At 42.1% G+C, this 21,808-nt stretch overlaps 1 protein-coding gene across 1 annotated transcript in view; it reads left to right on the forward strand.

Annotated features, from left to right (window-relative positions):
- ZFAT (zinc finger and AT-hook domain containing) overlaps positions 1-21,808 on the forward strand; it is a 218,125-nt gene that overhangs the window by 177,605 nt on the left and 18,712 nt on the right. The window contains exons 12-15 of the mRNA XM_056109685.1: positions 2-140; positions 10,944-11,062; positions 12,572-12,698; positions 16,833-16,963. Of these exons, the coding sequence (XP_055965660.1) occupies positions 2-140; positions 10,944-11,062; positions 12,572-12,698; positions 16,833-16,963 (516 nt within the window). The remainder of the gene's footprint in view (position 1; positions 141-10,943; positions 11,063-12,571; positions 12,699-16,832; positions 16,964-21,808) is intronic.

Consider the following 21,808-nt stretch of genomic DNA (forward strand, 5'->3'; position numbering starts at 1 on the left):
GCCATTCCGCTGTGCCCATTGCCATTACTCCTGCAACATGTCTGGCTCTCTGAAGCGGCATTACAACAGGAAGCACCCCAACGAGGAGTACACCAACGTGGGCACCGGGGAGCTGGCAGCAGACACACTCATCCAGCAAGGTGGGTAACCTACCCCCCCCGCCCCCCCATGTCCCTGATTCCTTCTGAGTCCTTCTTGACAGCAGCCAATTCCTTCTCATGATTCAGCCTAACCCAAGCACATTTAGGTTTGGTGATTGTTCTCTGTTGATATAGTCCTCATCCTTCTCCTCCTTACTTTTTGAGCATTACCTGTTGCCAGGATAATAGTAGAACAAACAATGGAAATATAAAATGAAAGAGGTGTTTTTTTTTTTTCACCCTCTTCCCTTCCCATTCCCTTCAGACATGTGAGTTTTGCCTTTTATCTTTTGTCCATGCATTTGGCACTGTGAAAAATTCATGTTTTTTTTACCAAACATTAATCAATTTGAGCTTTTTCCTTTCCTTCAGTATCCTGACATCCTAATTGCAATATGTTGGTGCTTATTTTTGGAATTTGGCATCAAGTCAAAGTACCCATGCTAACATGCTCTTGCTATTGAACATGTGGGCTTTTAGACTTTTCGTTTATTGCAATTATAAATAATGCTATGTTAAACATACTTAAATATGATTTCTTTAAATTATCTAAAGTTTCTTAAGCACTTCAGTTTTTTATTTGCCCTGCAAAAGGAAAGTCATTTAGAACATTTAAACTATGAGAATATGAGAATAGATGAAAACCTCTAATATTGAACAGTTGGGTAGGGAGTCTTTGCTTATTTTTTCAATAAATAATGAGATATTCCCACGTGAGAATGTTCCGTTCACGTGCTGTTATCATACCCAGAAATACTGTTATATTTATATCTGTACTTCGGTTTAACTGGAAAATGATTGCACCCTACAGTATGCCAGTTGCTACTTCTTCCTGAGTCCTGTGACTCTCTGAAGCTCAAGACAGTTTTAGAAATCTTTGCCCCCAGCAAACCGAGACGTGGGGCTGTAAATTCTCTGCAGCTGGGTATGCTCAGCATTTTCCAATTCAATGTGAAGCTCCTCTTGCTCTAAACACCAAGAAATACGGCGTAATGTAAAACAAGTGAATTGACTGTATTCTTGGCAGGGCTGATGCACGGGAATAGATAAACATCATAAAAAACTCAAGATAATTGTAAAGCCATCCATCTAAGGTAACAGGGAGCATGTGCATTGAGTTTTTTTTAATGCCAGTGTTTTTGGAACTGGGGAGCAGGATAATATGGTATGGAGGCACCATTTGTGGTGGAAGAAGGGCTCAAATTGTGTTCTCTTTGGGGCCATTTATAGTTCCATTTGGGCACATTTCCCAACTTCTAAGAATGAAGTTCATAGTAGCCATGCTTTGTAATGATGGATCACATGAAATGATAACAAACTTAAATGTCTGATGTTCTCTAACTTTCCTCTCATTCCATTAAAAATAACTGGGAGCAGGGGCTGCTGGAGAGATTGTATGCAGGTAAGGCACTGGCCTTACGTTGGGGGTCTTCTCCTGGGCTCTGTTCAGCATGCTCCCTTGTCCAGCAAGGGGCCGCCATTCAGAGTCCTGAGGACAAGGCCGAGCTTCCCTTCTGCAGAGAGAGGGGTCCGAGGGAAAAGAACAGTCCTATGCCACCTCCTGCACACCAGCTGAGAAATGAGAAATGAGCACACGAGCATGGTGGGCGTCCCGTCAAGCGGTTCCGATTTATTGAGCAAACAGCAAGGTTTATATAGGCTTGAATATTTGCAGTTAGTCATGTAGTTACAGTGGTTAGAACAAATACACGTTTCATCTCAGTTCTACAGATAGGGTTACATTGTTTCGTTGTAGTTCTATAGATAGGGTTATATTCCTCCTTTGATCATAATGGATAGGCTGTCACCGCACATCTGCGGGACACATCCTGTCCCAGGGTCCTGTCCCATGGCTGTATTGACCTGTGATCGTAAATATACATTATAATAGGTTCTGAATGCTCTGGGAACATCCTCCAAGGCAGAGCCCAAGGCTTAATAGGGCACTTCAGAGCAGACCAAAAGGGGCTTTTCTCCCAACAGCCTAACATGTATTTGTTCCAGATTTGATTACCAGCATTGCATATGGTCTCCCAATCACTATCAGGAGTGGTTCCTGAGCTCAGACAGGAGCAAGCCCTGAGTGCTGCTGGGGGTGCCCCCCCAAAAGAAAACATTCTTTTTTTTTTTCCTGAAAAAATATCCAAGACCTTTAGGGTCACTGCATTATTTTTGATGCCCCTCTGTCCAGGAACCACAGGTAGAGAATGGATTGTCTTTGAATCACAGTAAATAACTGGAGTAGTGGGCTAGAGATTCATTTTAACATTCTTTACACTCTTGGGTCAGATTGGTATAAAATAGACATTTACTATGGCTGTTGGAATAGGCATAGGGATCTGATTGATGATACTATCATTGTTCTGTGCTTTCAAACTTTCATCGTTGCTTTGCAAAAAAAATATGCTGAGGTTGTACTGTTTCATGTCCTGAGTTTTCACTTAAATTTCTAAAAGACTAATCAATTGACATTCCTTGGTAGGGTATGGGTTTTATTTTTAATCTTTGCAAGGTAATTTTTCATCTTATTTTCTCAGGTATATACATCAGATGTATTTCATATATATGTATTTTACATTATTGCACTATACATCATATAATTGTTTTCCACATAGAAGGGGTCAACTAAATATCTTAGCTCTTAGATATTATTTAGGTTCCAACTGATAGTCCTGAAATCAGATATGTGGTTGATTATGAATCAGTTTAGAATTTTCAGAAGTACAAAGCTCACAGAACTTCCATGTCTGGAAAAGGAAAAGAGAAAGAACCGAGAAAGTAAGGCTAGATTAAATTGTTGTTATGGCAAATTCTGAATCATTTGACCCCACTGAAATTTTAATTTTTCTTTTTCAAATTGATTTCAAGCAATTCTCCCCATCTCCAGTTGGTTTTATTTTCCTTTTCTACTCATTTTACAATAAACAAACAAGCGGGGCGGGGAGGGACACCTCAAATTCTTTGATCCACTTCCAAGCTCAGACAACAAAAGCAAAATTTTAAAAACTCTTTATAGGACTTTATAGTTTCTTATTTTGATATGAAGTAAATGTGTGTTAAATAATAACATAAATTAAAAATTGAATGCTTTTCTCAAAATGGTGCGACAGTCACCTAAAAACCAAGTGCATTGGTTCCATGTTTAAAGATTCTTACCCTTTATGACACAGGGAAAGATATATATTCCAAAACAAAATTCTGCCACTCACTGAGCTCAGGAATTTGGGGAGCATGTCAGAGTATTTGACCGTAGAGGAGGTCAGTAAATAGGCTGAAGAAGGCCAAGATATTCCCCAATCAGTACATTTCGATCCTTGTACATTACTTCAGGGGAAGGGACCTTGTTATTTTTCTAGTGTTGTGTTATTTTCAGTATGTTCCAGAAACTTCTTAGAGTGAGAGCTGTGCAGGTGTTTTTCTTCCACATAACCACATAGTTCTCTATAAAAAATTAACCAGAGAATACCAACTGGTAGAATTTTCCAATTTCTTTGGTATCAGTATTTCCGCTGTGGCCAATATCAGGCTGCCAGCATGATGTGAATGCGAATGTAGGTGAAAAGAGTCGCACTACAGTGGCTGTTGAGTTTCGGTACTTCTTTGGTCCAGCAGGCACAGTATCATGTCCCCTCGGAACCCTGGTTCTTTGGGACAGTTAGACATGAGATGTGTACTGAATGCTATGTGTTTTATCTACTGTTTATATTTTATATACTTCTGGTGTTTTTGAAGACAGATTGGACAATCTCTTGTTTATTGCTTCCAATCTGTTACTTTTTCCTTCATTAACTAATATGAATTTGAGTAATTTTCTTACATAAATAAACACACATTTTTTTTTGTGGCATATTGTATCAATGAGCCTTCCCCATTTTAACTTTAGAATTCTTCTAAATTATGCTAGGCTCACTAAATTGCAGGGTGTGAGAAGTGCTAGGTGTGAGGCATAAGATCATTTGGTGCCAAGATTCTTGAGTTAACTAAGCTCCCTTCTGGAGCTCATGACAGGATAAAGAAGGGAATCAAGGGTCTGGTCATTTTGCATGAGCTCAAGGCATTCTTTTAAAGCACAGGACTGGGAGTCAGAAGGGCCTGGAGGTGGCATCTCTGATCATTGCAGCTCTTGGCCTTCTTTCTGTTTTCTGTTTTTTTTTTTTAATTTTTAATTGTTTTTTTTATTGATTGTGATTCTATGACTACACCACTATTAATAATGGTTTCTCATGCACATAATTCATCACCAGTGTATACACATCTCTCTCCCAAAGACCCTGATGGCCTTCTCGCTCACTTGCCCCATCCCCACAGCTCAATTGTGTGAATCAGAACTCCTCTGCTCAGTAATTTTTCTTTCTTTCTTTCTTTCTTTCTTTCTTTCTTTCTTTCTTTCTTTGTTGTGAGGCGGAGGCGGGGGGGGGGGGGGGCAAGGCAGTTGACACTCAGGATATCTCAGTGTTTACACTGGTGATTCTCAGCCAACTCAGCTGAGAGTGTCAATTCAGGGACCCAGGGATTTGATGCTGCTTAGGCCTTGTAGTCCTGGGTGCACCCAGACCTGGGTGTAATTACTAGCACCACATGTACCCTAACCTCTGAATTGTCTCCTGGTCTGTTACCTAAACTGTAGATATCAGTTTACATATCCTCAAAGAAGAGAGGCCATTACCTGTCTAATATTAGTTGCAAAAGTTCAGTCTGTTCTCTAAAATCCAAAATTGTCCCTGTTATATACTAAGTGCTTGATAAATATTCAGATGCACCGTCATGTTTATTCCCAGATATGTTCCCTCCTCAGCATGTATCTCTTGAGCTCCTTGTGTTCCCAGCATTGTGGTTGGCATAGATAGGGCCATAGTGTTGACCAAGGTGCTGGGATATGATGTTGACCAAGGCTCTGATGTAGGGTGGGAAGGAAGATTGTTGCATTGCTGTCATCACTGCTTCAATTTGGTAAAAATCAGAAAACTCTCCTAGGCTCCATTTCCTGGGTCTAGGTTCCTTCTAGTGCCATCCATTCTACTCATACATCCATTGTACTCATACTCTACTCACAGGAGAAGAATCACCTGCATATGCCTGTACCAACCCTCCTTTCCCACACACACACATTTCTCTGTTTTTGAGAAGGACATGTGGGGGCAGATAATTGAAATAAGAGAAAGGTCAAGAAGAGATCTGGTATTTAGCATCTGCTAAAATTTTGCTTTGAACTATAATCCATATATTTTACATATTATACACATATGTGTGTACACATAAACGTGTGTGCACATATTTATATACACAATACACACATATACATATATGTGTTTATGGGCTGGAGCAATAGTACAGTGGGTAGGGCGTTTGCCTTGCAAGTGGTCAACATGGCCAACCCCAGTTCAATTCCTCCTCCCCTCTCGGAAAGCCCAGCAAGCTCCCGAGAGTATCTTGCCCGCGCGGCAAAGCCTGGCAAGCTACACATGACATATTTGATATGCCCAAAACAGTAACAGTTGTTACAATGGAGATGTTACTGGGCCCGCTTGAGCAAATCAATGAACAACAGGAGGACAGTGACAGTGACACATATTTATATACACAATACACACATACATACGTGTGTGTGTGTGTGTGTGTGTGTGTGTGTGTGTGTGTGTGCGTGTGTCTTCGGGGTGAGTTCATTTCTTAGTTGATAACCCAATTCAGGGAAAACAGTATATAGTTCAGTACCTAGGGACTTATAGGCAATCCAAAATTCATTAATTTCATGTTGTACATTTTAATTTTGTTTTTTTTTTTTTTTGGAAAACATCTATATTGGTCGAAGCTTGCCATCATGTGATTCTGTTTACATCTTATGTAAAAAACTCATAAGTGACTGAGTGAGCTCAATTAGCATCATCATTTTTCTTTTCATTGTTGTGGTGGTTTGTATATGTTTTGTTTGTTTGAGGACCACAGCAATAGTAGTTGGGAGCTACTCCCAACATGGTGCTCTAGAGTGAGGGGTGGGATAGAGTTAATATTGGGGATTAAACCAGGGCCTCCTGCATGTAAAACACGTGACCCATGTGCTGTAGCTCTCTGAATTAACTGCCCAGCCCCATCATTCCTGTTTCAAAGTGGGGAAATGCACTAAGAACAATGACCCACGCAGGCCATAGGCCCCCAAACCCATCCTGAAGAGCATGTTACCCCCAAGTTTGTCTTAAGTTACGTATTTGCAGAGAAGGAAGGAAGATACATGGTCCTATTGTAGTATGCTGGCTAGTTTACCACTGCTGGCGGTCACGTGATAATGAATTGGAAGGTCACAAATGTTGCTGTTTACTTTGTCTTATTTTTTTGGCCCCAGAATCTGCTGCTATTTTGACCAGAGATGGACTCTCAGGGCTCTTTCCAGTGCTTTTCTTTGGTTCTGTAGAGGATCTCAGGTCGCAGGATTTCGGAGGAATATGTGGGGGATTAGTAGTGATGGGGGAGACCTTGGTGTCATCTCCTTTTACCAAATATTCCTCACTGAACTTACCATTCAGACTAATAATAAAGTGCACTTTGTTTTCTATCTGCTGTATTTACCCTCCCGTTCTCTCTTTCTTGAGGTGTCTCATGGAAAATGCACTGAAGTTGGAGATGAAATTTAGGCATCTGTGCTTGCCATGTCCAGAAATGATCTAAAATTATGCTGTGTTGTCAGGAACCCTCTATCGTGGTGCTGGCATAAAATTGACTCTCATTTGGTTTCTGCCCTTAATGTATTTCCGTGTGAGTTCTTACTGGAGACCCTAGGACAGGCACTATATTGAGATAATAGAAAACAAGAATGCGAACAAAATCCAATTCTATATTTCACTCTATTGTAAAATCAAATTGCTCTGTAGCCATTTTTCTTTGAGAAACAAGAAATGACTTTGTTACAATTGTCCTGAGTGCCTGTATTAGTTTCCTATTGACTACTGAAATCAATAACCAAAAGCTTGGTGGTGATTCAAAACAACACACATTTATTATCTTATAGTTCTGAAGATCACAAGTCCAAGATGAGCTTTAGGCTGAAGTCAACATTCTGTTTTCCTTTTCAAAGGTTATGGGGAAAGAATATGGTCTCTTGTATTTTTCAGCTTCTAGAAGCTGGTCACTTTTCTTGACTTGAGCTCCTTCTTCCATATTTAAAATTTTTTTTAATTTTTAAAAAACATTTGAATTTAAAAATAACCCACAGCTGTTGATACAATCCTGGAATTAATATTGACTATATAACAAAGCTCCAATATTAAAATCAATATATAAAAAATTAATGTATGTGAAAATTGTTATATTGCATCACAGGGTGTTAAGTCCTTGTCCAGGAATTTATTGTTTGTGTCATAGGAGGCATCATGCAGGGCCACGAGGTCGAGAGACCTTAGAATGTATGGTCTGTGCTAATGGCAAGGTGGCAGTTGTGGGAGGGGCACGGCTGCCAGGGCACCCGGAAGTATGTAGGGTTGCATGGGAGGCTGCCCACCCCAGCTCCAAAAAACACCAGAGTTTTTAGCCTGGGCACCCAGGTACCTAGCGTTATTCGCAGATTGGCGCCTCTACAGAGAATATTCGTTAAGCGGTGGCTGAAGCTGAGTCCTGAGCACGGCTGCAGTGGTGGGGTATGGAATGGCTGTCAGAGCTTCACCTGGGCGGGTGTTTGGCCTGCCCGGCTCCTGAAGGCTCCTTGGAGTTTGTAATTGTGGGTATCAGTGATTCCATACATCTTAGCTGATTGGCGTGCATCTCCTGGGAGATTCGGTCAGGAATCAATAGAGCAGGGCCTGTGTGTGAGTCAAAAGGGCGGCAGCTGTGGGTGATTTCCTATTCCATCTTTTAAAATAAGAAAACAGCAGTAGAATTTTCCTTGCCACATTATGGTGGTCGTCTTTACTGTCTTTTCCTTAGATGGACCTTTGTGACCAAGTTAGACATACCTGAATAATCCAGAATATTCCCTCAAATACTTAAACTCGTAGTCCATAGCCGTTTGCCACATTAGGTTACATAGTTACATCTGAGGTTCTATTATTCTTCTTTTTGCAAGTGTCTGCATTCAGAAGCTAAACTTTTTTTTTTTTTTTTTTTTTTTTGCTATTAGGTAAAAGATTAAAAACTGAGAGTAAAAAGGAAGTTGCTCTTGGTCATGTGAGTAAATGTGCACCGTGTGTTCCAGGCCATTCCAGGAGTTATATTATTGAAAATGAAATTGAATTTTCAATAATGTCAGCTACCACAAAGTAGTGCAAATATTTTAATGCCTGAAACGTCTCCAGAATGTATTGCATTCCAAAAAGTGCACAGGATGCCATGATCGATTTTTAAAATTGCTCCTGAAGTTCTATTCTTTTGCTTGGTTCATCATTATGAGAAAATTGTGATTTGTTGGTTTGCAGGTTTTTTTTTTTATGGTGTGCACTTAATATCAGAGCTGCAAGTCAATTCATCCAGTCTTCCCATGACCTTTACTGTGCATAGCCAAAGAATTTAATGAACTGAAATAGAAATTAATTTCTTCCAGCCTTGATGTCCATTAATTGATGCAGTTCAGTTTAGATTGCATATTTCTGTTTGTTGTTCTTTAATTAGAGTCACTATGGCAAAGGTTGAAATTTCATTTAATGTGGGAGGGGGCATTATGGTAATAATTTTAATTTAAACAGTGTCAGGATATTTTTCTCCTTTAGAAGAATCCCACCGAAGGAAGTTTTGTTTCCATTAAAATGCCAAAGTTCAACCTTCAGTAGCTTGCATATGTTCATTGCCTTATATTAAGGTTTTTATGGAAGAAGCAGCATCAGTTTTAGCAAGAGAAAAGCAGGGGTCCTCACAACTTGAAGGATTGTGAAAGATGGTTATAGGAAAATACATCATTTTAAATGTGCTTATATCAGCTGTGACTGATAACAAAGGAGGCTGTAGCCTAAGTTTAACTATACTCTGGGCAAGAAAGCATAGGCAATGAATTGGTCTTGCCTGAACAAAGAGTGCAGTGTGTTTGAGTTTCAGAAAATAGCCATTTCTTTTTGCTGTCTTTGTTTTAGTATATTTTATGAGTTTAGAAGTAGGTGTCTGTTGCTGTTCTTTCTGCTGACTCTGGCCCTGTCTCTCCCATACGTGCTGAGTCTCTTGGGAGTGGTGGAAAGGCAGCAGCAAAGGAGCCAGGGATGTGCTGGCAGCTGTCTGGGTTGACCTGCCTTTCTGTTCAGGACTGTTTGGGGAATTATCCACCTCAGCTTGCAGACAAGAAAGTCCAATTACAGGACAGTACCTTTAGTATTTCACCGACGTGGAATTGATTCAGGAGATCCAGTACATCATAGTGACATCTGGGAGATGCTTACATTGTGTGTAGCTTCCCTGAGAGACTTGTCTGGTGATTCTTTGATTAGTTGGCAGCACTGTCCTCGGGACTGTTTCCTCTACTCGTTCCATGTTCCAGTGAGCAGGAGATAAATATCTGGCACTGGGAGGTCTTAGCAGTGCAGAGAGGGTCGCACAGCGACACCCAACAGATATGCAAACACCCCAACAGCCAGTGTCCAGAGAGGGGGTGGAGTTGCATCACTGCAAAAAGCAAAAGGAGAGATTAGAGAAGGGGGGAGGGGATAAGATGATGAGGTTGTCATCAGGTCACTCATTTGGAGAGGATTGGGGAATCCAAAGGAGTTGGAACTTATTTTGGTGTTATGGAAAACTATTGGAGAGCTTTTATCTCTGGGCGAGATGTGGATGAATGAACACCTGGCAGTGTTCTGGAGTGACCCCTGGCAGTGATGGAGCCCAGAGAAGGGGGCCATATGTGGTGCCAGGGATTGAGCTGTGGTCAGCTACATACATGGTAAGTGCTTTAACACCTGTAGTAGCTCTCTGGATTGTGAATGTATATAGTTTTAAGCCCATTCTTTGTCCTGGTAGAGAGTATACAATGGTGGAGAACGACAGTGACCTGATGTTGCTATCTGAGCCCCCAGCTCAGCACAGAGTAGAGACCCTCAGTGCCAGCTTAGTTAGATTATGTTCTAGTCTATTCTGGGAATCTGAAACTAGGACAATGATTAACCTCTTGAGGCCCGACTTCATTTCTGAAAGGACTGCTATTTTCAGGTGATTTTTGTTGAGTTACTTCTCTAGTAACTGGCCATGATGTAATTTTAGAAAGATAATCCTTGGTGTGAATCAAGTTTGTTTTTTTCTCTAACCAGAATTTAGTGTTCTTGCCTTCAAAAATTTTTATTGTTTTTTTTTTTTTAATTAAAGCATTCAGACAACTTCCCAAAACATAAGCAGAATTTAATGAGTTCACCGTCTAGTGACATTTCGGGTTGGGACCAACTTTCTCATTTGCCCTTTACTGGAAAATTCGCATGGAAATTTATATCAGACACTTCGCTTCCAGTGTGAAGGAGACTGAGATTCTGAATTGTCTTTATGTTTGGGGACAAAAGACATTGAGAAAAGCAGCCATTATTCATCGGTTGTTTTTATTTTCTAAATTGTTATTTTTCAAGAGAGAGAAGGACTTAACCCTAAATATTTCAAGCCACCTTATTTTCTCTCTGCTACCTAAAATTTTAAGTGTATATATTAGACTCACTGTGAATGCCATTAATTTATGTTTTTAAAAATTACATTGTTTTAAATTCTCTGCTCTGAAACACATAATGTGTTATAAGTTTGGATTGAGGGAAAATAGAAGAGATAAAACAATGTATTCCTTAGCTTGGAGGCATTTGGATAGAAGGCAGAACTGTTTTCCTTTCATTCACCTTGAAGACTCTTTTCTGTCTCTGCTTGCAGGTGGTTTGAAGTGTCCCGTTTGCAGCTTTGTATATGGCACCAAGTGGGAGTTTAACAGACACTTGAAAAACAAGCATGGCCTGAAGTTGGTGGAAAATGAAGGAGACTCCAAGTGGGAAGTGAGTTTTTAAAGTCTGGCATTGATCTTGACATTTCCAAACACAAAGGACCAACCAGGAAAGCCCAGACACTGGGCACAGAGCACTGTCCCTCAGAGGACCATGTTTGCTGCTTAGGGAACTTGGAAGTGTTTTTCAAATCATATCTCTTGTCGAGGGGTCCTGAGTGCTAGGGCCATGCATGTGAATTCTGACTCTGGGTTGAATTTGGACTTTCTTGTGAGTGTATTGACCTCACTCACATTTCATTTCTATTCATACGTTCTATATGTATTCCATTCTTTCAAGACTAAGACAGTCGTTAGATATGATCTATGTTGGTCAACACACAGTACTTATTGGTATTTAAAAAGAAATAATGATCCTTTTTGTTTACTTATTCATGAAACACTTATTGGTTATCTACTATACATCAGTCTAGAAATAGCTAAGTGAACTTGGCCTTTTGTCTCTAATAGAACAATCACATGCTTTCTGAACCTGTCAGGTACTGAAAGCACCTCAGAACTTTGACTTCTATATATTTTGGTGTAAAACCCTCCATTTTGCTCTTTACTCATGAAATTCATGCTTGCCTGATAATTTAACTCCTCCTCCCATTCTTCCCCGAAGGACATGATTTTTTAATTTTGTTTTGGTTTTGGTTTGTGGTAGGGGGTCATACCCAATGATCCTCAGAGCTTACTCCTGACTCTGTGCTCAGGGATCACTTCTGATAAGCTCAGAGAGCCATATGGGGTGTTGGGGATGAACCTGGGTCAACCTCATACAAGGCAGGTGAATGACCTACCTGCTATAATATCTCTGCAGTCTCTGGAAGGCACTATTTTCAAAGTGTGTGTATATATATATATCTCCCCAAGAAGGGGATAGTTATTTATAATGTCAAGTTGCATCCCTTCTCTGTCTGAAGAAGGAAGTGCCTGTGAATGATGCTCTGGTCGCTTTTATTCCACATTCATCCTGATTTGACAGAGATGTGCGTTTTCTAAATCGGTTCTACTTTCATGCTTGTTATATAAAAAGAATCACATGAATAGCAAAGATGTCTTACCTATGAATGTGATGGCCCTCCTTTTCCTTCCTTCCTCTATGCCCACTGCTGCACCCTTCCTCTGTCAGCTGCAGGGCAAGAGGCCCCAGTAATGGGGAAAATTGGAGACAGGTCTCCTAACATGGGGAGACAGATAAAAGGGCCAAGAAGAGCACACAGAAGAATCTGTGAGGGTGTGTAATCCCTAATTATGAACTGCATACTTCATTCCCTGAGGCAGGCTTGTATAGCAGGTAGCTTTCCACCAGACCTGACTTTCAAAGGTCTTGATACTTGCAAGGGGATGTTCTTTTGGGGAGGGATGCCTTTATTGGAACAGTTGGTTTCTCTGGAATGCCAGGGAAAGAGCTATTACAGCATGTTCCTTGTATGCTTTGGTTGCATCTTAGTAATTTATCTGGAGCTTCTTGGGGATAGATCTTCTAGGTCATAAATGGTGTTCTATGTCTATTTAGCCAGCAACAGAAACTTCTGAGGAGCCCTCCACCCAGTATCTGCACATCACAGAAGCCGAAGAGGATGTTCAAGGGACGCAGGCAGCTGTGGCCGCACTCCAGGACTTGAGATACACCTCGGAGAGTGGTGAGGGGCTGCCCTTTCACCCTCTGCTTCCTCAGAACTGGTCTTGAGTCGATCTGCTGAGTGTTTAGACTTGTGAATGAATGGTTCTGTCAGCTGATTTACTTTTTTTTCTCTTTTAACCAGGGTCTCAGGGTTCTGACTTCAGGCTATGTCCATTGTTGGGCTCAGAGAACTAGGGTAGCACTTCATAATGAGGTGCCAGTGCCACATAGCTCCACCATTAACTCATGACCCCTCAGAGTAGTCTGTGGAGGATGCAGATTTGTTCACTCTCACTTCACAGAGGCAGGAAGTTGATTCACAGTAAATGGTGGTCGAACATTATCAGCTTTGCACATTGTAACTGGCCCTAGTGTCTAGGCCAGACAATTTCTCTTTGGGGGTGCCACCCTCATTCCATGTTCCTTCTTGGTCTTCTAATATTGGGGTTCATTCGAGGGCCACAGAGGCCAGGCCAGCAATTCAGTGGGTGGTGGGGTGAGCTGGTAGAGGTCAAACACCTGACTCGGGTGCATAGCTTCTGGCCTTGCCAGAGTTCTCCCGAAGAGCCCAGGGTTACCTACTTCTTCTTTTGGAAAGCTCCAAGCCAAGGTTTTATGTCATGTTTACTACTTTCCACTGTTAGTTTAGGATTTTTTTTCTGTGGGGGGCAGTTGGGTTTTGGGTTTTGACATCAGATGCAGAGATCCTCAGAACCACATCTGACTCTATGCTCAGGGATGACTCCTTTTGGTGACTGGGGAGCTATAGGCAAGGCCAGGGATCAAACCAGGATTGGCAGTGTGAAGGCACGAACCTTACCTTTTATAGTGTTGCTTAGACCTAAAATGTCAGATTAGTTTTGAAAAGAAGAGGAGGAGGAGGAGGAGGAAGAGGAAAAGGAGATGGAGAGGGAAAAGAAAGAGAGGAAGAGGAGGAAAGGGAGAGGAGAGAGGGAGAGGCGAACTGGGCGGAGGAGAAGAGGGGGAGTGGAGGGAGGAGAAGGAAGTGAGCAGAGCTAGCCTAGTGCCAATCGGGCGTTCCGCATGGAAACATTTTCCTTCAGGCTGAAAGTCAGTGATGAAGTCAGCTGGTGGAAGGAGTGGGGAGGTAGGAAACCACCATTTCCTTTCTTCAGTCCCTAAGTCTCAAGTTGTAGGAAAGCTTCACAGAAGTGTCTTCAGGCCCGACACTTCAGGAAGTTGAGCCAGCCCTGTGCTCACTGCCGGCTGAGCCAGGAGGAATTAAAGGCCAGGCCCTCTGCTTTCTAGTCCCCCGGAATGGCAGGTGTGTGTGCAGAGGGATCATACAGGACCTGATGCGAGAGATTTCCAGAACTCAGCCCTGTCTGAGTCCATGTTTCCTTCCTTTTCATTCAATAGATCAATGCTTGCAAGGCACTGCCAATACAGCCAACCTGTCTCCATCCTTCTCACTGCCCATTCCCTCACATTCTCATTCCTAAGTGCTCCCAAAGGTCTCCTTCCTCCTCTTTTACATGACTCAGACGCTGCAGTATGGCAAGCCAGGACGACCTTCTTTTTTTTTTTTTTTTTTTTTTTATTTGTGGTAGGGCATTTGCCTTGCACATGGCCTACCTGGCTGACCGAGGTTCTATTTCTCTACTCCTCTCAGAGAGCCCGGGAAGCTGCCGAGAGTATCTTGCCTGCACAGCAAAGACTGGCAAGCTCCTTGTGATGTATTCGATATGCCAAGCACAGTAACAACAAATCTCACAATGGAGACATTACTGGGCCCGCTCGAACAAATCAATGAACAATGGGAGGACAGTGCTAATAGTGCTTATTTATTTTTTTTATTTTTATTATTTATTTATTTATTTTTGGTTTTAACATACTTGCTTGTATTCTCTTATATACATTCTCCATCCCTCCCAGAGAGCCCGGCAAGCTACCGAGAGTATTCCACCTGCATGGCAGAGCCTGGCAAGCTCCCCATGGTGTATTCTATATGCCAAAAACAGAGGTAAAGGTAAAGGTAAAGGCCCTCCCGTTGATCGTCGATTTGCTCGAGCGGGCCCAGTAACGTCTCCATTGGAGACTTTGTTGTTACTGTGTCTGGCATATCGAATACTCTCGGTAGCTTGCCGGGCTCTCCGAGAGGGGCGGAGGAATCGAACTCGGGTCGGCCATGCTGGCCGCTTGTAAGGCGAACGCCCTACCGCTGTGCTATCGCTCCGGCCAAAAACAGAAACAGTAACAATAACGGGTCTTATTCCCCTGACCCTGAAAGAGCCTCCAGTATGGCAGCATTGGGAAGGACGAGTAAGGATAGGCTGCTAAAATCTCAGGGCTGGAACGAATAGAGATATTACTGGTGCTCACTCGAGCAAATCGATGAAGAACGGGATGAGAGTGATACAGTGATAGTGTTTTTTTTTTTTATTGAATCACCATGAGATAGAGTTATAAGCTTTCATGTTTGAGTTACAATCATACAGTGATCAAATACCCATCCCTCCACCAGTACACATTTCCCACCACCAATCTCCCCAGGATACCTCCCTTTTCCCACCCTCCCCCTGCCTCCCTGGCAGACAATTTCCCCCATACTCACTCTCTACTTTTGGCATTATGGTTTGTAGTACAGATACTGAGAGGCCATCATATTTGGTCTTTTATCTGCTTTCAGTACACATCTCCCCTCCCTCCAACCATCATTTTCTTAGTCAATCTTCTTTGGATCCTGAGTACCCTACCATGTACCTCTGGCCTCCTCTGATTATTATCTTCAAGGGCCATACCTCACACTTGCTCATCCTGCACCCTGGGCTTGCCAGGACCTGGTCTGCACTCTTCCACTATATAGTGTCTTTCCCCAGAAAAGTCATCTTTGTCTTTCACAGTCTGTGCTGCAGAAGCCAGCCTGACTTTCTGGGGTACTTTTCTAGCGGTCCTACTGATTTGGAACAGACTAAATGCCTGAATGATTCACTTACAGATATGACCTGTGGTATGTGAGCTCCCGAAGGTGAAGGGGGAGAGAAGCAGTTTGATCTCTGTATTCCCATTGGGAATTATGTTCCCGATGACAGCTTGGAACTCTGAAACAGTCAGTGAGGGAGTAAATGGTTGAGGAATGAAAAACATGGCCCTTGAGGAAGGAGAGTGGACAGGGGTGAGAAGTTAGAGAAGACAAGGAGAAAAAGAAAAGGTGAGAAAGAGAGTCAGGGATTGTGATAGGCTGGGCTCAATGTAAATATACAGTCGCTTTATATAATTGCATGGCCGCATGCCCTGTTCTGTCCTATACAGATAGGATGTGACAAATTTCTCTGGTCTGATCTTCTGCTGAATGATATATGGCCCACAGAAAGCCATCCATGAGGATGCAAACACTATCAGAGACTTCATAATATTATGCTAACATGGAGATACGACACTAATTTCCTTTTCAGTGAATTAATGATGATTAGTGTCAGAGTGCTGTGTCCAGAAGAGTCACAGATGGTCAAGCAGATGGGGAGAGCGGGCAGGGCACACTGAGAAGCTGACCTGATGTTATGGGTTCCAGTCTCTCAAGATGATCAAAACAGAACCCTGGGCTTAAATTGGTTTGTAATTCTAAAGACCTTTGGTTTGACAGTTGGGTAAGTTCTAAATGTTTAGCCGAGAACTTGTGCAATTCATTTGGCACAATCTCAACGACTACCTATCATGAGTGTGCTTAGGAGAAACCAGCTCCAAGGCTCAAAGTGTAAACTAGTGCTTCTCGGGGTTCTGTCTTGAGAAATAATTTTATGTCACCAAATTGTAATACACCATTATACATATGTGTTTTATACATACTTCCAGACTTCCTTGAGATGTAACTTGACTACTCAGAGATAGAACTCAGGCTAAGGTAATAGCACTAAATAAATCTCTTTGTTTTTTCAATCATGGGAATACCTGTGTATGAAATGAAAATAATATCATCACAATAGTTATTTGGTGTTCTGCCTCACTCTTAATGGAGGTAATTATGAGCCTAAAGTGTCAGACAAATGGTTTTTGTCGTCAGATGATTTATCAAGAGTCTTCATGTCCCTTCAGGAGGGTACTGCCCACAGGTGGTCTCAAAGGAAGGAGATTTTGCAGTCATTGATCTTTTGCGTGTCCCTAATGGGTCTCTTATTTACCTGCTCCCTATAAGGTGACCGACTTGACCCCACCGCTGTAAACATCCTCCAGCAGATCATCGAGCTGGGCACAGAGACCCATGATGCCACAGCTGTTGCCTCAGTTGTCGCCATGGCCCCAGGGACAGTGACTGTTGTGAAACAGGTAAGGTTCCTGCCCTTCCCCCTTTTATGTCTCTCTCAAATGCTGCTTCATTTGATAAAAGGTCTAGGCTAGCTTAATTAAAAAAAAAAACAGCAGTAACACATCAGAATCAGCAGAATCAGGGCAGAATCAGGATAGAATTTTAGAATTGAAGTTCAGGCTTAAGGAGAAAGTTGAAATGCAGAAATGAGAGTTTTACAAAATTTTCCATTCTTTAGTCATTCATTCAGTCAAACCCACTGTTAGCAGGCATTGTTGCTGGGATGCAGCAGAGAAGCAAAATTGACCATCAAGATGACACTTTCCCAGTCAAAGCTATGGTGCAGCAGTCAGGCACTTGGCTTGCATGCGGTCAATTGGTGTCCATTCCCTGGCATCCCACATAGTCCTCCAAGCCCACCAAGAGTGATTCTAGAGTGTAGAACCAGGAGTAACCCGTAGCACTGCCAGGTTTCACCCCCAAACAAAAGCAAACAAAATAAAAGATGACACCTCCCTAGTGGGAAAAAGAAAAAGCCCAAATTAAGCAACATTTGGTAACCATGTCAGATGATAAATGAGTGTTATAGGAAAAGCAAGACCGGAACAGGGGGAATGATGGGGAAAAGTGTGGTTTGCGGACATTTTTATAAAGGATTATTTGGGAGGATCTCTAGTGTTTGAACAGCAATCAAGAAGAGATGTCTTCAGACGCCCAGATACCCCAAAATTGCTGCTGTGCCTTTGGCCAGACCCCAAAAACTTGGGGCAAAGTTTACCAAGAAAGTAAATGGCCAAAAGTTAGGTATGTGGGAGACACACCCACAAACCACCTCCGGCTCAGCTATATAATTGGAGGCATGGCCTCTCTGGTGCCTGATTGAACTGCTTAATGACCATAATCCCAGAGACTCAGAAACAAATCTCGAAACCCAGCGGCTTTTGGCAGAATTGCATCCGGTCCCTGCAGTAGGTTACCAGTGCTGGGCCAACCCAGGTAGGAATAGATTTCGTACCAGGCCGCTATCCTCTAGGCCACTGGATAGTCAGGTTCGGACCCACAGTGATGAGACACGCAGGGCCTCACGGGATGGGGGTGGAGCCGGTCCTGTCCTCCCCACCCCAACAACACCCCAAGTCATCACCCACAAATGGCCTCTCTGGCTCCTGATCAAGCTGCTTAATGGCCATGATCCCAGAGACTCAGGAACAAATCTCGTAACCCAGCAGGTTTTGGCAGAAATCCCTCCAGATTTAAGTGTTAAAATTTCGGAATTTCAAAATCACACAGCCACTACTGCCACCACGCAACATTGTATGTTATTCATAACCAGCAATAGAAAACAAATTGTCTATGGTAGCTTTATCAGCAGATCTGAGTGTTGGGGTAAAATCTCAAATAATAATGGTGGGTCTGGTGTCAAAATATTGAATATGATCAAAATAGAGAGAGAGTAATGTGGAAATCATCTGCCCCACAGGTAGAGGGAGGGTGTGGGATGGGGGTATACTGAGGTTGTTGGGGGTAGAGAATGGGCACTGGTGAAGGTACGGGTGTTTCATTGTATGACCGAGACTTAGATCCGAAAGCTTTGTAATTGCTTTCATGGTGATTCAATAAAATAAAATTATAAAAAATGGGGAGAAAAAGTATAAGAAAAAAGAAGAGATGTCTTAGTTGCTAGAGAATCTAAGTTTATTTGCAAATCGACAAGACAGAAACATGAGTAAGTTAACTTAGCAGAAGAGTCAAGAATTTTCTGGCATTATCAAATATATTTCTTAACAGCAGCTCCTGTAGAAAACTTTGAGTGGTGTCTTCCTTGTGACCTAGAAATGGAATGAATCAGAAGTTGGGACCGCAGTGATATCTCCCCATCTGTCACCCCTATGTGCCTGTGACATATTCTCTGAGGGATTGATACATTTTGGTTCCACTCCAGATTTCTTGTTCACTGACAGTACTTACCTTGTCCAGAAGATTGTCTGAACTGCAGATCAGGAGTTTGGCTCGGTATTATGTGTTGGTTGAAATAGGTATACTTCTAAGATAAACACCTTTGTAGATTTCAGACTGAAAATTGATCTACACATTTCTTCTTAAACTCCTGTGTTGCATCATATCATGTGTCATAAACCAGACCTGGCACCTCAGGAAGGGTCTAGTTGGAATGGAATGGTATCAGACAACTTAGACAGTCATACATTCCAAATCCTTTTTGGGTATTGCAGGAAGGTGTTAGTGATTGTGATTTGTGTCCTCTTTCTAAGAACTGGATTGATTTGCTGCTATTTGGCAACATGATTTATTGAGCCTCCCAGGCAATGCAGTGATACACGAGGTTGTAGGGTTTAGGATACAGCTTAGATGTGCTCTGAGGCATTAGCTTGACAGCACAACAAGGGATAAGGCAGATAAGCATCCGATATAACCAGAGTAAACAGGCAGAGTGTGCTAGCAGGGGCAGAAACCAGTCACATCCTTCAAAGAATCTTTGTACTTATTGAAAACATAGGTCAAGAGGAATGACACTCTTGAACAGTCTTAAACAACTGAATTAGAAGATATTCCTCCAAGATGTGTGTCCTAGTCATGTGTGGTCTTGTACTCCTGGCTTGGCACCAAGCTCTCTCAGACTATTGATGAATGAGAGCCAGTGGCTGGATGTGGATGGTCAGGTAGACATTAAATGCCCACTTTAATAGCAAGGAGATTGCACAGTGCCAGTCCGCCTATGTGAGGGAATGCTCTCTGAATTCAGTTGTCCTCATGTTTAAATTTAGTAAAGCTCTTTTTAATCTGTTGTTGGACTTTGGTCTTATTTCCAGTTCTTGGCTATTGTAAATAGCATTACAGTTAACACCTTCCTGCCTGCCTGCCTGCCTTCCTCTCTCCCTCCCTACCTCCCTTTCTCCCTTCCTCCCTCTCTTCCTTTCTTCCTCCTTCTGGCTCTGCACTCAGGAATCATTCCTGGCAGTGCTCAGGTGAGCATATGGGGTACTGGGAGTTGAACACAGGTTGACTGCTTGTAAGGCAGGCACCATCCACACTGTACAGTTGCTCTGCACCCAAAGAATTCTGACTTATTATGGATTGGTTGTTTCAGGATGCTTAAAATATTTCAGAATATCTCTCCTATTTCATTGAAAAGATGTTTGCTCTCCTTATAATTTTGTTTTCCTGACTCATTGATATTAATATAAAAATTACTTATCAGATTTATCAACTATTTAGTTGAAAAGAATCAACCTTCAATTTTTAATTTCTGGTTTGAAAATAATGGCAGTAAATAATGGTCAGTAGGCTGAGGGTGTCAGAAAGCAAAGAGCTATGAAGAAACCATTTCTTTATCTTTTTAAATTTATTTTGGCTTGGGGACTCATCTGGCAGTGCTCCGGGCATAGTCCTGGATCAGTGCTCAGGAGTCATCCCCACTGCTACTCAGGGCGATATATAGTGCCAGGAATTAAACCCAGGCTTCCTGCATTCAAAGCAAGTGTCCCAGCATCTTGAGCTATCTTTCTGGCCTTCATCTTATTAAATGCAGTACGGAAAGATTTCACCAACAAATTAGAATGTTTAAATTTTCACTGACATGTGTTCTTAATGATTTTGTCACTTCTCTACTAAAGTGTCAGTGTTAAAAATAGATTCTTGGTCAAGATTTGAAATGTTCACAAAAAAAAAACTCCTTGCATGCACCCCAACCAGTCTGCTGAAGCAAACATTGGTGAACTGTGAATGCAAAGAATTGGGCGTTTGTAAGGACCAAATTACTTTTTATTAAATAAATTTCTTTCTTTCTATGTAATACTCACGTGGAAATAGTTGTCAGAAGCATCTCAGAGTCAAAATTATTTGGAAGAGAGAAAGACTTAAGAAAATATAAGTGCAATCACTGTTTTGGGCTCATGACACAAGTCACTCTGCTGTTCTTAGGGACTGAAATCGTTTTGTTGACTAAGAGTAAGAACTTATCTGTTAGTTTCCAGAACCGTGCAGCTGACATTTACTGTGTGTTTGGCCCCTGAATGCACTAGCTTCTATTACCACTGAAACAAATGACCATAGTGCAATAGTTTGAAACAACATGAATTTTGTTTGTTTGGTTGATTCTTAATTACCAGTATTAGGGTTAGACATCTCAAATAGTTTTCCTTGGGCTAAAACAGGTGTTAGCAGAGCTGTGTATGGTCCTGCCAGGAGATTTGACTCATCCTTGACTTTTCCGGCATCTGGAGACCAGCAGCAGTGGCTGGACCAGGCCCCAACCAGCCCATCCCTCAGTACCCTGCTTCTGGCCATGTTTCCTTCTTTGTTCCTCCTGACCCTGTCTTGTAAGAGCCTGTGATTACATGGTGTTCCATTTAGTTAATTTAGTGTATCCCCATCTCAAAATCTTTAATAACATTGGGAAAGTCTCTTTGACCACATACAGTGATACTCTCCTGTTCTTCGAGATCTGAACTTGGACGTCTTTGGAGTGAGGGTCATTATTTTGCTCATTACACTGAGTTACAGTGATATGACAGGTCCTGCTAACAAGAGGAAAGTATTTATTGGGGGAAATGGTGTGTTATGCTTTCATCCATCAGATATCCCCTGATCTGTTTTAATCAGCCAGGGTGTTTGTCTCAGCATGTGAAATATTTTGAAGAACAAAACAGATATATGAGGGACAGAGAGATCTTCCGGTGGGTAAAGCATTAGCCTTGCACGCAGCCAATCCTGACACCCTGTATTATTCCCCCAAGCACTCACTCTCAGGAGTGATCCCTGAGCATAGAGACAGGAGTGAAATCTTGAGCATGGCCTGGTATGGTTTCAAAAGATGAAACAAAAACAACAGTGCCCCCCCCCCCAAA

Source organism: Sorex fumeus, unplaced genomic scaffold, assembly GCF_029834395.1.
Source record: "Sorex fumeus unplaced genomic scaffold, SorFum_2.1 ptg000002l, whole genome shotgun sequence".
Taxonomy (NCBI): Eukaryota; Metazoa; Chordata; class Mammalia; order Eulipotyphla; family Soricidae; genus Sorex; species Sorex fumeus.